The sequence below is a fragment of the Ciconia boyciana genome, chromosome 15, assembly GCF_034638445.1.
Source record: "Ciconia boyciana chromosome 15, ASM3463844v1, whole genome shotgun sequence".
NCBI lineage: Eukaryota > Metazoa > Chordata > Aves > Ciconiiformes > Ciconiidae > Ciconia > Ciconia boyciana.
Window position 1 is genome coordinate 11902296 of NC_132948.1, and position 14796 is coordinate 11917091.

Sequence of the window (14796 nt, forward strand, 5' to 3'; positions counted from 1 at the left end):
CAATATGTTCATTACAACGATACTAGGTGAAGGCTATAGGTTCTATGAAGCATTGCTCAGAGATGTTCAGTTCCACATCAGCAGTGCTTAACAACTTTAAATCATCTCAAAAGCAGCTGATTTATGGTTCGAACAGAGTTGCCATCTTTTTCCTTTCATGCTATGGCTAAGCTATTTTACACTACAGTAATTCCTAAACATTAGGGAACATTAAGGTAGGGGAGAAAAAACCCAAAGTGGGAGGAAACTCTTGTTCAGCCATAACCTAACTTTATTATTTCAGATAAAGGGAAAGGATTTTAGGTAAAATTTCACTTTTTTAATACTTGGAAGCCAGACTATATGAAGGAACATACTTATTTCTGAACTAACTTGTTTTTCAGGATAAATAAATTTTCAACTTCAAGATAAATGGTTAATAAATCAGACAACATGGACTTCCACAATTCCATAAAGATTATTTTAGAAGGACTAACAGCCTTATATCCAAATGCTGTACACTTTGTTCAGGCAACCCAAACCCTGATCATGAAGCTAAGGCATTGGTTGAGAAAATATGGTCAGAAAACAAATAGTTTTCTTCTACCAAGCATACTAGAAAGTAACACTGTAAGTGAAAACCTTAACTAACAAGTTGGTTTTAAAAGGTATACTTGAAGTCTATTTCAGGCAGGAAAAATGGTTCAATTTTACTGCAAACGTTCAAAACGGTTTAGTAACTTTTTGGATAAAATCTCTTTCATTGTGGGAAATGCATCCATGCAGTTGTATTCTAACTATCCCATGAAAAAGACTTCTGAATAATCTTGAATTAAAGATTCATGAGGGTTTTCTAAAAATGCTGTTGCAAGTAGCTGAATAAATAGCTATGTAGGTAGATCTCAAAGTTGTTCTCTTACCTGCAGCAAATGCAGAACACATGACAAAGAACATTCCAACTGCAATCCTCTTCAGTGAGGACGGGAGCAAGCCATTCCTCTTTAAAATGGGGTCCACCAATTTATCTTTTAAGGGTATTAGGATCAGAATAAGCACTGCATCAAACATAGTCAACCAGGCTGCTGGAAACTGAAAGGACAGATGACTTAAGTTAGCAATTTCATACTTAAGGGTTGATTTTCACTATTATTTAACAAAGGAAAAAATATTTTCCACGAAACGCTGTGGTCCAAAACAAACCACAGTACACTGACAGACACTGGGAAAAGAAAAATCAGAGTGTGTAAAAGCTGAAGAAAACACTCAGCTATTCAGGTTTTCATTTAATTTGGCAGTTCATAATTCTGTTAGCTCAGAAGCACAAATGATTCCTCACCATAGCAGCTCCAACAGTATTGCATATTCTCACTTTCAAGATGCATCTCCAGCTGTGCTGAGGTGGGTGTTGGTTTGGTTTTTTTTGGGGGGGTAGGGTGGGGTGTAGGAGCTGTCCGCTGGAACTGAAGAACATCAAGCGTGCGGACTAAAAAGGTTCTTTACACAAAAGCAAATAACACTGCACATAGTTCCAAGGAAAATGAGGAATAAGAAATTACTGGGGAGATGAAGAGAGTACTCTGAGAAAACAAAAATTTAGAACTCAGCAAAGATGTTTTGCAAAGGATTGTTGGTTTTTTTAAGATTTCTAAGTTTCAGAGGGCTCATATTTTAGGTCCTTCCTCTGAATTCATTTTTGTTAAAACAAAAGTTAACTATGCAAATTCCTTTTGAAAGATGAGATGGTCATCAGCATTATCGCAACATGTGAGTTTTTCTGCATACATCCTGAAATATGTTTAATGGAAAAAAAAATCACTGTCCTTTGGGAGCTTTTCCACCATTAAGATTTTTTTAGTCATAGAACACTTCTCTGAGGAATGACTGATTGTGCCACTCAAATCTAGTAAACAAAATTGTGCAGATTATTTAAAGGAATACATCCCAAGATACATTTTTAAAAGCATTTGAAGTCAATATTAATGGCACACAGGTCAGGAAGTGATTTAATGCAATTAGATAGTCCCTACTATTGTGCTTCCAGTGATATACTCTAGTCTGACAGAATTAAACTTTTTTCCTACTTCAGTCATGAAAAATATTTAATAGCCAGGTTCTGTAGATCTTCTATTATTAGGCCTGGAACTTTCAGAAAAATGCCATAGAACAGTAGAAACAGAGTTTTACTAATGTAATACAAAATTCAATTACAATTAAATTACACTTGTCAAATGAACAAAGAGTATTGTGCAATACATGCATCCTTTCTCATTTGCAAGATTCAGTAATTGAAAATAAAATTCCTGTCCCTATGAATGAGACAATTTCTACCAAGCTTAATAATATTTAGCATCTGTTCTGAGCCAACAAACCAAGACAGTACAGAAAGATTTATAAAAATGTTCTGGTTTGGGGATATTTTTTAAAATTGCATTTAGAACAGTGTGATACTGTACTATGCATTGCACTGACTCTCTGACCCAAAATACACGCACTGCTTGATCTGTGTGTTTCAGAAGCAGATTCAGTTTTTGATACTAAACAGTTTCTGTGTGTGTGTAAACTCGGGGTTAGAATAGATGAATATTTTCTAGAGATTATCCAGGATGACCAAGGGGCCTGTGACAACCTACAGCTACAGCCACAGTAACAGATGAAGACAACCAGATTCCCTTAAGGCTACAAATCTCAACCACTGCAACCATCTCAAATAACCCAAGCCCTCAGCCTCTAACACATTGTGGACATGCACCTCTCACTGCAGATGAGAACCCTATTTCACTGATTGGTTGTAATCATTCCAGTATGGCTGAGATGGTGACTAATTGCAAAAACAGAAGTTAGCAAATCATGAACCTTTAGTTCTTCATAATCAAAGCAGGAGTTTGCACTTTCACAGGAGTTAGCATGAAGAGCACCAAGTCTTTGACTGACATCAAGCCATGTCCATATTAGGCTTTGCCAAAATCTCCCAACTAGCATTAGCGTATGTATGTGGCACATTTTTAGCACCCTCTGCATGCAGACATGTTGTAACAGCAGTCATTAAAAATATTATTGCTTTCTGGTTCTGCATTACAGTTGTCACTGCAGAACTCCAAAGAACCCAGGCAAATGCTTCATAGTTTGCCAACCCCAAGAAGTTATGATGATGATGGTAAAACTGAATTCATCCTAACCTCTCCTTAATGTTTCCCAGGCATTTCAAGATCATGGATTTGAAAATGGAATAAGCTGGTTTGGCTATATAAAAGTATTCAGCAGTTTGATACATAAGGTTACATACATTGCTTAGCAATCTTCACATACTTTGAAAAATGCACAGTGAATTCTGCTGAACTACTCAAATTCTTGCTTATTTTGAAATATTTAGCAAAACTTTAAAACTGTCAATTTCCCTCCCTCTCCCATTCACCTTTTAATTTGCTTCAGATATGATGCCAGCATTAACCTGTGTAACAGTTTGTACAAAGACTGATTTGTGTAATTAGAATCAAGGATGTAGAAATTTTTTGTCATTGCTGAATTTGGTAAGAAAGAAGAGAAATATCAAATGCCTCTGGCACTGCTGTATTTCATACAACCAATCACTTAGGGGTTTTTTTTTGTTTAAAACATATGCTTTTCCATTTTCTACTCTATCAGGAACCTGCAAATTAAAAGGGTATACACATATTTCACTCTTTTCATATCAAGAGAAAATATGTCTTTATTAGTATTGGGCAGAGGTGCCTAGAAGAGCTTACGGAAAACGCAGACCGGATGAGGTACAATGCTGCTCACGTAAAACATTATATTACCACCCCTTTTCTTAATTACCTCAAATCACTTCAATTTGCAGAAACCAAAGTAGACAGAACTGCATTCAAAGATACTACCTACATAATGTGGATTGCAGATCAGCATCCTTCAGGTAGACCACATACCAAGGAAGACAGATAGCAAAAATCAAATTAACTTATTTGACTTATGCTGTTAGATCACAGCAAAGTATTTCAAAATAAAACAAGAACAATTCAGTTGATGCACTGCAGAAAAAGGAGCCAGTCACTGTTATGCAAGATAGAAAATCATTATGTAGAAGTATCAATACAGACTAGGATCACTGTTCTGTTATCCTTGCCTCAAATTCTGCATACTTTAAGTGAACACTAAAACCAGGTAACTAACTTTTAAAGCCACACTTTTAAGTTAGAAAAAGTGGCTACATGTCATGAGTGGTATTTTAAAGTCTTTTCAGCAAAAACAAACAATGAAAGCCATTATTTTTTTTTAAACTAATTTAATTAAACGTAACACTCTACTTACAACTTGAAAACAATTCTAATGCCCAAAAAGGCGGTGAGGAAAGCTCAGTGCTCCATGATCATTTCTACACAATAAATATTCAGACTGACAATATTTTTAATATTCAGACTGACAATGGGACTCTGAAGTCCTGTGTGCACTTTGTTAGAAAAAAGAAAATTCACTTCTCTAGTCCAACAATGACAATGTTCTAACAAGACAGTCAAGTGGTTCATAATAACAGAAAAACACTAAGAGTCCCCTCTCATATGTGAGCAATAAAGAAATGTGAAAAGCTCAATGAAAAGAGCAAAATGGGTTACATATCAAAATTTAAATGTACTAACCTGTATTAAAGTAGAATTAGGTATATGCTAAAAAAACCAACTACCTTGAATGTAGTCCACAATTAAAACTGATGCAAGTAAAACAGAAGCCTCAGACTAATTAGGATTTTTGAATAAGACAATATCTTATTTTTAAATGAACATGCAACTCAAACCACAAAACTGAACCTTGAAGTGAAAATGGCAATGGCTTTCCATGCCCAAAAGCTATGCAAAAAAAAATTACACAAACTGAGAACTTGGTTGAAGAAATTTGCTTTAGATCCTTTTGTTGATGGCATGCATTTAACTGAAGAAGTCTCAGACTACTCTTTCTTTAGTTTTTTTAACTGTGTAAAAGTAGGTAACTAGCATTTGGTTAGTTTAGAAGTCTTACTTAGCTGGTATCACTAACTTCCATTAAGCCTTCAGCTGTGATTCAGAAGCAGCTCAGTTTTCAAGCAAGTTCAAAGAAAAATTAAGTACAAGCATTTTTTATTTTTGATCTGTAAAAAAAGACTGAAGCCATTCTGTCTTACTGATATTAATTTTAAATAAAACAGAAGAAACTTAATTTTAAAAGAACATTTAGTAAGCCTGTTCATAACTTACATTCATACTTTTTGTTTTTACTTCTCAGTACCGTTTCTGCAATTACATGATGCCAGCCTTTCTTGAAAAATATTGATTGAACAACTTCCTTCAATATGCTAAACTGATTCAAGGTAAAGTGAATATTGATTAAGCAATATGAAGTTAAAATGTATCTCAGATTCCAAATTTGCAAATACTAATGTTTCAGTTAAGTAGGGGTATTCCTACTGAGTTTGTAGGAATGCTTCTGTACTACTTACAACTTTGAAAACTTAGGGCATATAGATTTATAAGCTTTTTTCAAAAATTATACTTTGTCCACTGAAGTAAAAAGACACTCTTATTTGAAGCAGTGAAAGTTATCTGAATACATTCAAAACAGGATAGCATGAGCTCCATATACCGGTAGGTATGCCAAAACCTCTGTATTATGCGTCATGCTTCTAAATGCCCAGTATGTGTGGCCACTGATTCCCCTTAGTCACTACCTTAACTTCCTGTAATTTTTATACAATACTTACCTATTTTGCATTTCAACTAAAGAAAACATACTTTTCACTTGTTTTGCCGTGCTTACCGTATGAATAGAGTTGGTGTCATTTGATATTTCAGGAATTTTCAGATGGAGACTTTGCAATACATATGTTGTCTGCATCTAGCATTAGGAAAGATGAGTTGAGATTACTTGGACAAGGAGTACTGAGAACAAGATATTTTTACATTTTTGATAATTAACAAAGATTATACCAGAGGTAAAGTGCTAATATAGCAAAACAAAAAGAATTATTGTTAGAACATTGCAAGATTTTTTTAACCCTTACATTTATTTGTACTAAAAGCACAAAGAATCATTCATGTGACTTTAAAAAGAATTTCTGCATATTTTCCCCAAAAAACATATTTTCTATCCCAATTCGTCTCACTAAGACAGAAGAACCAGAAAGGAATTAATTAAAATGAAATCTAGACCGCTTACCCTGACCTATCTGAATCAACTGCAAGACAAAACAGAGCAAAATATTTAAGATATGTTAATTTGTACAACGGTTAGTTTTAACTACCATTTTAATAATTTTATTTTCTTTTTTATTATTAAGTCAAAATATTTCATCTCTCAGCTTCAGGGTAAGTTTCATATTTATGAAAGAGCCCCCAGAAAAATTTGAAATTAGATACTTTGGCATACCGGTAAGCTAATACAGCTTTCCATGACAATTTTATCTAGCAAATAAAAAAATTCAGAAGAAGCTATCATCACGCAGTATTATTTTTGCTAACATATTATTAAAATGATTCCTGAGATGCAACCCTAGGTGTGTGAAAGACAAGTAGTTAACATTTTTGAACGCATGGGTATTAAACAAGTCAAACTCAATATCAGAGTTCTGAAAAATCCTCTTCAATATTAATCTTCTTTAGAATCACAGCTACTGAACACTAACTGTAAGTAAACCTTATAGAACAGTTTCCCCCCAAAAGCTTCTGTGTGTTTCCTCCAGGTAACTGCTCTGGGGGGTAATTTTCAGACAGGAGTTAGATTTATAACACAGGCTCAGAACTGCAACTTAATGCTAGTGCCCCAAGACCTTTCAAATGCAACTGGGAGAAGAGGAAGTTATGGCCCTTACATTAGAAATTATGTTTTTTAGACATATAAAATAAAAATGTAACCATTTGGAACTACTCACTTGAAAATACACTGTCCAGTAAGGTATTAAAGCCAAAAAGACAGGGATAATCTTGACGAGAGCTTTCACATCTTCTACTTTATCTTCTCTGAATGGGCCCCCACGAGACAGCTTGGCCATCTCAAACAGACTTTGCTTGCGAGGTTGCTGAAGTACTCCCTGGCCTTCACTTTTGAAAAGAATTTGAAACGTTTAGTTAAACAACAACAAAAACTGACATAACTGGCAATCTTGTGACACTTCATTATAAAAAAACTCATGCATATCCAAAATAAGTTACTCATGTAAGTTACAGCAAAACAACTAGGCCAGAATGGATCATCAGCAGGTGAAAGCACAAGCTGAAAACTTCCATTATAAAGGTTTCCTTATTTCCCATCCTCCCCCCACCACACATAAATAACTGCCACTGCAATATGCAGAACTTAAGAAATAGTATCACAAAATACAGGTTATTCTAATTCATTGAATTGTTTTTAAATCTGAATACATCAAAGCCCATTGCAGAGGAGGCACCCAACATCCCTTATCATCAGTGACTAAATTCAGCCACCAGTATTCCATGGGCATCTCTTAAGAGTAGAGTAATCATTGGGAAAGCAAAAAGCCAGTACACATTTTGGCTGTCCATCAAGCCACTTACAATGTTAAATGCAGATTATAGTGTTTTTCAAATCAGGAGGTGTCCCATAAACATATCTAAGCAGAGAAGAAAGTTAACTAATGCTTAAAAGCAGCATGCTTAGGGTACATTACACTTGCAGAAACGTTGAACTGGCAAGACATAGAATTCAACTGAAAAACAGCAGACTTGATCTTGCAGCATGGAGATCCAGTGATCTCAAAATGTGCTCTCTTTCATCCCAGAACTCCCAGAAAATATCTCCAGGACTCCAATTTTCCAGTTCCAGTTCTCAAAGCCAAACTTCATATTCTAGTGTATTCTCTAGTGTGACTTACTGCCAGCTAGTTTGAACTAACTAGTTCCAACTCTTAGGCTGATTCACTGAATTCAGACTGTACAAAAGAGCTCTTTACAAACCTATTAGTTGAACGTTCCACATGTCTCTTTCTTGAGCAACAAGAATATGCGAGAATTTTAAACATGTCTGTGAAGGCACTACCATCAGGTGGTTTTGTGATGAAGAAACTCTGACCACATAAGAAAACCATGAATGAAATCCCAATGCAAACTGTTGGGATACTATATCCAATAACAAAGCTCACATTCTGTTGAATGTATGCAATGCCTCCCAGAGAGAGAATAGCTCCCAAATTAATGCTCCAATAAAACCAATTAAAAAATCTTCTTGTGGCTTCTGGACCCCGATCTTTGACCTGGAAAAGATTAAAAATAAGTCATTCCATTTCTGAAGAAAAGGAAGCCTGTTTATTAGAATTCAATCAAGTTCAATGCACTGAAGAGTTTAGGTTTAATTTAGCATTGTACTGAAATGATTTAAGTGTTTTGGGCTTAGCATGGTATTTGATGAAATGACACCTTACTGAGCTACCCCATTATATCAGTGACCTTCTAGAAGTTCAGCATAGGGATAAAAAAAGCCATATAATACTAAACTACATAGCTTCCCCATAGAGGCTGTTATTATTTCTACTGACTGTCTCTCATTTGGTCATTTCTCTAGACAAAGCTCACTCAGATTAACGTCCCATGGTCCAAAGTTGAAATAACTATTATTTTATTTAAAAAAAGTTAAGCTACCTAAAAATTCATGTATTGGCAGTATTGCAACAATTGCTTCTTCCAACTGTATACACATAACAGTTAAACGTATTCCATTTTCTAAGCCTGAAATGACTACTTGGTAATTAAATCACAAATTTAGATTTTAACACAGTCCTAATGCCTCTCATCAGAACATAAATTGAAGACTTGCCATTCTTACCTTTAAAAAAAAAAAAATTTGGGTTGCCTGAGGTGTCACAAGGCCTCAGTAAACATTTATCCCTCTATTAAGGCAGCACTGTTCATAGTGCTATCTTTATGCTTGAAGCTCTCAATGTCACTCCAGAGAAAGTAAAGACATCCCTGGTTTATAGAATTATCCTGTACAGTTTTCACCATCTTTATTCTGTATTGCCTACCATAAGTCACCCCATGTTTTGTAATTAAGTCACAGGAGCCCAGCATCACTCATAGGATATGATGTAAGAGAAATTATGCAAGTTAAAATTTGAAATACATTAAAAAGATCAAGTAGTCTGTAGAAGAATTCCTAATACCATATTTGTCACTGTTTTATGACTGAAAGGCCATTAACAGTGACTAGCAAGTCGGTGCTGTGCACCAGTCTTGCCAAGTCAGTTGTTTTTTGATTTCTAATTGCAAGTTTCCCTTCCTCATTTGCCAGATCTTCAAAAGACCTGTGTTTAGTTTGCAATATGAAAAGCAGGCTATGTCTTGAAATAAATTTTTAACATTGTCAGTTCTGATTTACAGCTTCAAGTTTCTCAGTGGTGCACAAACCCACCTGTACCATTTAACCAAGCCTAACAAAAGAAATATTAAGGCATCTATTCCTATGCATAGTTAATAGCATTGTTAGGCATTCAGGTAGGTCTGTTAGCATGAAAAATACAGTCTTGGAGCCTAAACCCAATAAATTCTCCCCTTCCAGTTTCAACTTGGTACTCACTTCCTAATTTTAACAGTCATCACCTGCAGTAGCATATCAAGCTAGGAATTCCTTCTAAACCCCCAAAGGCAGCAGGATATTAGCAAACAATTACATCGTAAACATAGTACTCCAAATTATGTAAAGAGTTAGCAATCTATTTTATGAAGTTTCCATTTCTTCATCATCAAATCTCAGTTCTCTTATAATTTCTGCAAGGAAGATGACTTCCCATCCTCCCTCTTACATATGACCTTGCTCACATCTATGCAAAGAAAAGCTGGGAGATGAAAGCAAACTTTGATACAGGTAAGAAAAGGGCAAGCACAGCATGATGCTTCTATCAAATATTATCCCAGCCCCCAACCATTAGCTCTTGAGAAACTTCCTGAACCAAGGATGGCTTCTATCTACTTAATAAATGTAGCAGATCTCCTCTCCATGAACTCGTCCAGCCTGCCTCTGAACCCAGGTCAGCTTTTAGAATCCATAATATCCTGTGGCAAAGAGTTCCCCAGCTAATTACACAGTGGGAAGAACCACCTCCTTTTGTCTGTTTTGAACCTGCCCTGTACTAGCCTCACTTGTTTTACCTCGTTCCAGGAAACAATGGAAGACAGCTGAGCTTTATCCCATCCCTGGTCCATTTCTGCCTCTCTCCCCCTAACCATTATTTCCACAAAGCACTGTCGCATCTTCCTTCTAGCTGCCTTTTCAGAGATAGGAAGTGATTCCTTGCATAGAAACTACTGACCATGTCTGTGGCCCTTCCCTGAAACTTTCTTCTCCATCTCCAGTATCCTTTTTGAAACAGAGTGACCAAAATGAATGCAATGCTCAAGGGACAGACGCACCACACACTTACAACGAAAAGAATCCATTTTCTGCTTCCTTATCAAAGTATATGCACACACTAAAAATCACATCACAGCCATGACTGAAATGCCACTATGGCATTTTACTGATAAACATTAACAACTTAATAAAAATCACACTGAACTAGCTGGTGGAATATCTTGTCAAAGTGGAAGAACTATGAAGATGCCTTACCAAAACCAGAAAACACGGTAGAGTTAAAAGGCAATCCTTGTCGTTCCTTTCAAACGTCACATCGGCTGCCCAAAATATTAGCTAAATTACATTTACAGCAGACTACTCAATGTTTCCCCCTGCTGGCTATTACTTGAGCTGTGTGACAGCACAAAGTAGATCAGTTTATTCTCTTCATAAGTAGACGCTACATTTTAATAAGGGACCAAGAAGAAGAAAACCATGTTAGAATTTTATTATTTTATTTTTATCAAGGGCAAGTATTTTTCACAAAATTGCAGGAATTCTCCTTTTTCCCCCTTATGCTTGCATTATTTTCAATCACCCAAACAGAAAGAAAAATCTGTCACTCCCTCTGCTCAATTTCATCTGTGCTCAAGCATAACAGTACTCTCCTTGTGGTACCAGCATCACCAGCTTCATTATATTAACATCCTACCAGCAACTGCAGCAGCAAAATGATGCACATAAACGGCACAAGTGTGGTGTGGGTCCTGGATCGAATCTGTCCTGTGGGCTAAGGGTTCCACATCCCTGCACTGAAAGTCAAAATAGGTATGTTTAAAAGATTTTGTCCCCATCACAACCAAACAGCTTAAGAACAGTAGTAGTGCCTAAAAGGTATGAAAAAGGTCACCTTCTTAGATTTACCATGTATTAGTCAAACCCCTTATGACAGGAAAATGCAAACAATATCAGCGAAATGCCATGGCTACAGTGCAAGACTTCCTATCACGGAACAAATACACTGTAGTAAAACTGTTTCAGAGGTGCTCTGACTCAAATTAACATTAGCAAGTATCTAATACACACAATTTATTTGCTCTAGCTAACACATTGTTTTGCAAATGAGCTCAGATTCAGCCATTTTCCACTGAATTTACCAATGTTGGACAGCTGTCACTTATTTATGAACTCCCACTGCATAATATCCAGTCCTGAGTCTCCAGGTCACTGTTCTACATTCTTCAAACCTTTCACACCTTTTTCCCCCCTACTAAAGGGATAGCACATCATTCTCCAAGAACATTAAGGAACAATCCAGTAGTGCTTCAATAAAAATACAGAATGACCTACTGTACCGTACAAGGAGCATCCCAATTGCCCTAGATTTTCCTCTTTTAAACTACAGGTCAATTTTTAATTAAAAAAAACAAAACAAAACAAAACCCCAAACCAACCCCCCCCCAAACTAAATAAAAAACCCAGACCGAAAACCCCCACCAACAAAGAAATGAAGGAAATGAGCAACTCTAAGCTTCTGGCCACAGCTGCTTTATCAGTCATTGGCCACATGTCAATGCTGCCTGCATTCAGGTGGGCCTCTAAAGAGGAAATAAAATAATCTTGCTACTTTCAAGACATCGAACAATTTTTGCAAAAGAAAATCTAACCTAACACTTGATTTTTCTACAGTCCAAAAGGTGTTTTTCTTGATATATCTGATAACTATCCTTTACATATAGTTAATCCAAATGCAGAAAGAAAAGCACAGTGACACTGAGTTATAACTGGGACCTACACAGCACTGGATTTCAAAATAGTAAAGGAATAGTTCTCAAAAAGCAAAATTTCTAATACAAAACACTTACATCAGACTGATTATGGTCAGGTGAGATGTAATTATGACCACAGTTTTCATGATAAAGAATCCCGAGTGCCTGGAACACTATGTTATGGCAACTGTGTAATCACTAGGTTATTTACAACCACTTCCAATAGAGGACACATCAGCTGTGTAACTCTGCACTGCAATACTCTAAACTCATTTAGGATATAAGGTTAACATCTTAACAATCAGAACAAAATTTTAAATGCAAATAAACCAAAGAAAGAGTAACTAGAAAGTTAGTTACAACACCTGATGAAAAGTCATTACAAATATCTGACCGACAGCAACTTCCACAGCACAGCTGACCCTAAAGTTAATACTTAGACCTCATTCTGACTTAGAAGAAAGATGATCACTGGCTGAATTATCCCTCCCCTGGATTTTTCAACACCAACATCTTTCTTAGGAGATGATCCAAGTACTAACCAAAGCAGATCGTACAGCTTGAAACCAAAAATATTACACAGCTCAAATATTAAGATTCTATTAGATTCTCCTGATTTTTATGTAAAGAGCCAGGAATCTATACAAGCATCATTGCTTCTCCATAGTTCCTGTGTTTAGATGCTTTGCTTTGTCACAAAGTAAATTTCCTAGCTCTCTACAGCTAGGTCAATTTCAAAGAAATGGTTATCCACAGGATTTCTTATTTTTGCTGCAGCTAGTGCCTATCTGGCACCTACCATTCCACTGTGACATCTCATTTATGATATCAAGTATTTCCTAAACCCCAACATTTCAGAGTTCCAGTATGTCATAATCTTCCCTCTCTCCCTCTTCACATCATGACAGATCCAAAGCTATGACCTCCTATTGGACTCGCATGAAAGGAAAAAGATTATTTAAAAGTTACTGACATTAGCAGTTTTCATGTGTTCCTGCAATCAACTGACAGTCACAAGTGACAAATGTAACAAAAACCACCAAACTTATCCCAGCCAGCTACGTGAGCAGTCACACAACAGAGCAAGGATGAAAATGTAGAAGCTTGCACTTGTCCTTAGCCTCCAAAAGGAAGAGCAATGACAACAGTTTTCCACAGTCAAATTTACTCTTACAGAATTCTGACTTTCTAATCCATCACTACAGACACCAGTTATTCTTTGAGAGCATCTGGAGAGAGCTCCATAACAGAGCTATACAGTACTACTCAGTTGCTACATAATTTCAAGTTTTTATACTAAAATTTGGCCAGTCCACATTTAAAGTCTGCTTCCTCTCACTAGTGTCATATCTATTCTGTTTCTGTTGGAAACAGAAACAAATTAGTACTGCCCATGTGAATGCCACAACTTCAGTTTTCAAACTGTTATCTGCAGAGTCTTAGACATCCACAGTCTCCTCACAAGTTCAACACCACCACCACAAGACTAACTTGCAGTTAGTGACCTTCAATTCTTTATACATGGTCCCCCATCCTTCCCCAGAGTCTGGAAAATCTAAGTTCTACAAATAAATAAATAAAGGTTGAAAATCATTCTAAAGCTATCTTTACACCAGCAATTTCCAACAGCGTCCTGCCTCTGCCGATGCTGCTGTAACAACAATGGTTTTAGCAAAGCTAGAAGATTTTTGTCAGGTTATGGACTGATGGATTTAATGACTATGAGGGCAATTCAGAAAGAAGATATACTGTGGGTTAAAACTAGCATCTCTAATCACCATAACCCCAAACCAGATTCATCTATAATTAGAACAATGATTATAGCTGATACCAGATCGGTAGTCTACTACTAATGTTGGCTTCAGTGTTGAAGCTAAAGCAGCTTTCACAATAACGAGGGATAGTCATATTGTTTCCTAACTACAGAAAGTCACAAACTGCTACACAGAACAGGAAGTGACTGCAAAACACTCGCACTCAAAAGGGGAACTGGAAAGTGCCAGGTTATACGTATCACATGATTATAAACACTATTCTGAGAACCATCAGTTCAGATTTAGACCTGTACGATGGATCAATCTGCAACTTCTAGAAAAATGGAAACACATTATAAACACAGTGAAGTAAAGCTGGTCTACACTTAGTTTGCAGTAACTGGGTTTTTTGCTAAGCTGACTGGCAAAAGTTACTCTATAATAAGCCCACTTAGTCACTTGTAACAGCACTTGAAAAGCATCTATTTAACAGAAATTAAGAAACTACATCTCTTTAACCTCAGAGGAAAATAAGTATTGGAATTTAGTTTCCAATTTTCCACAAAGTGATTCTTTTCTTCTAAATAAAAAAATCCTCATTATATTTGGGTTCTCCACCCAAATTAAAGATCCTCCGTTAACACTGAAAAATTTACGTGGTAATTTTTTGAGAGATCTGCAATGAAATGTAATTAACAATATCTGAAAGGTGGTTCATGTCAGCTAAAGTACATGATATACAATTCATATTTTCCTTTGTTTGGTATTTAAGGGAAAGAGGACAAATCTTATCAGCACACATCCAGCCAAAACATGTTTGCATTGTATTCTGGCCTCCCAAGAATGTGACTCTGGGAGACAGGCTTTATTCTCAGCAATATACATCCATCTGCCCAGCAGTATACTACATTCCTATGCAGGGAGAAGGCACCCAAGAGGGCCCAAAACTGCACAACAAGGTAAGTGGTATGCTGTAATATATTTAACAA

At 36.3% G+C, this 14796-nt stretch overlaps 2 protein-coding genes across 3 annotated transcripts in view; one reads left to right on the forward strand and one right to left on the reverse strand.

The window, feature by feature from the left end:
• SLC15A4 (solute carrier family 15 member 4) overlaps window positions 1-14796 on the reverse strand; it is a 31012-nt gene that overhangs the window by 13897 nt on the left and 2319 nt on the right. For both annotated transcript variants that reach the window (XM_072879615.1, XM_072879614.1), the window contains exons 2-5: window positions 7914-8209; window positions 6872-7040; window positions 5761-5838; window positions 900-1068 (exon numbers count right to left, since the gene is read on the reverse strand). In XM_072879615.1, coding sequence (XP_072735716.1) covers window positions 900-1068; window positions 5761-5838; window positions 6872-7040; window positions 7914-8209 — 712 coding nt within the window. The remainder of the gene's footprint in view (window positions 1-899; window positions 1069-5760; window positions 5839-6871; window positions 7041-7913; window positions 8210-14796) is intronic.
• Window positions 14683-14796, forward strand: part of GLT1D1 (glycosyltransferase 1 domain containing 1) — a 64517-nt gene continuing 64403 nt past the window's right edge. The window contains exon 1 of the mRNA XM_072879618.1: window positions 14683-14766. The gene's annotated coding sequence lies outside the window, so the exon portion shown is untranslated. The remainder of the gene's footprint in view (window positions 14767-14796) is intronic.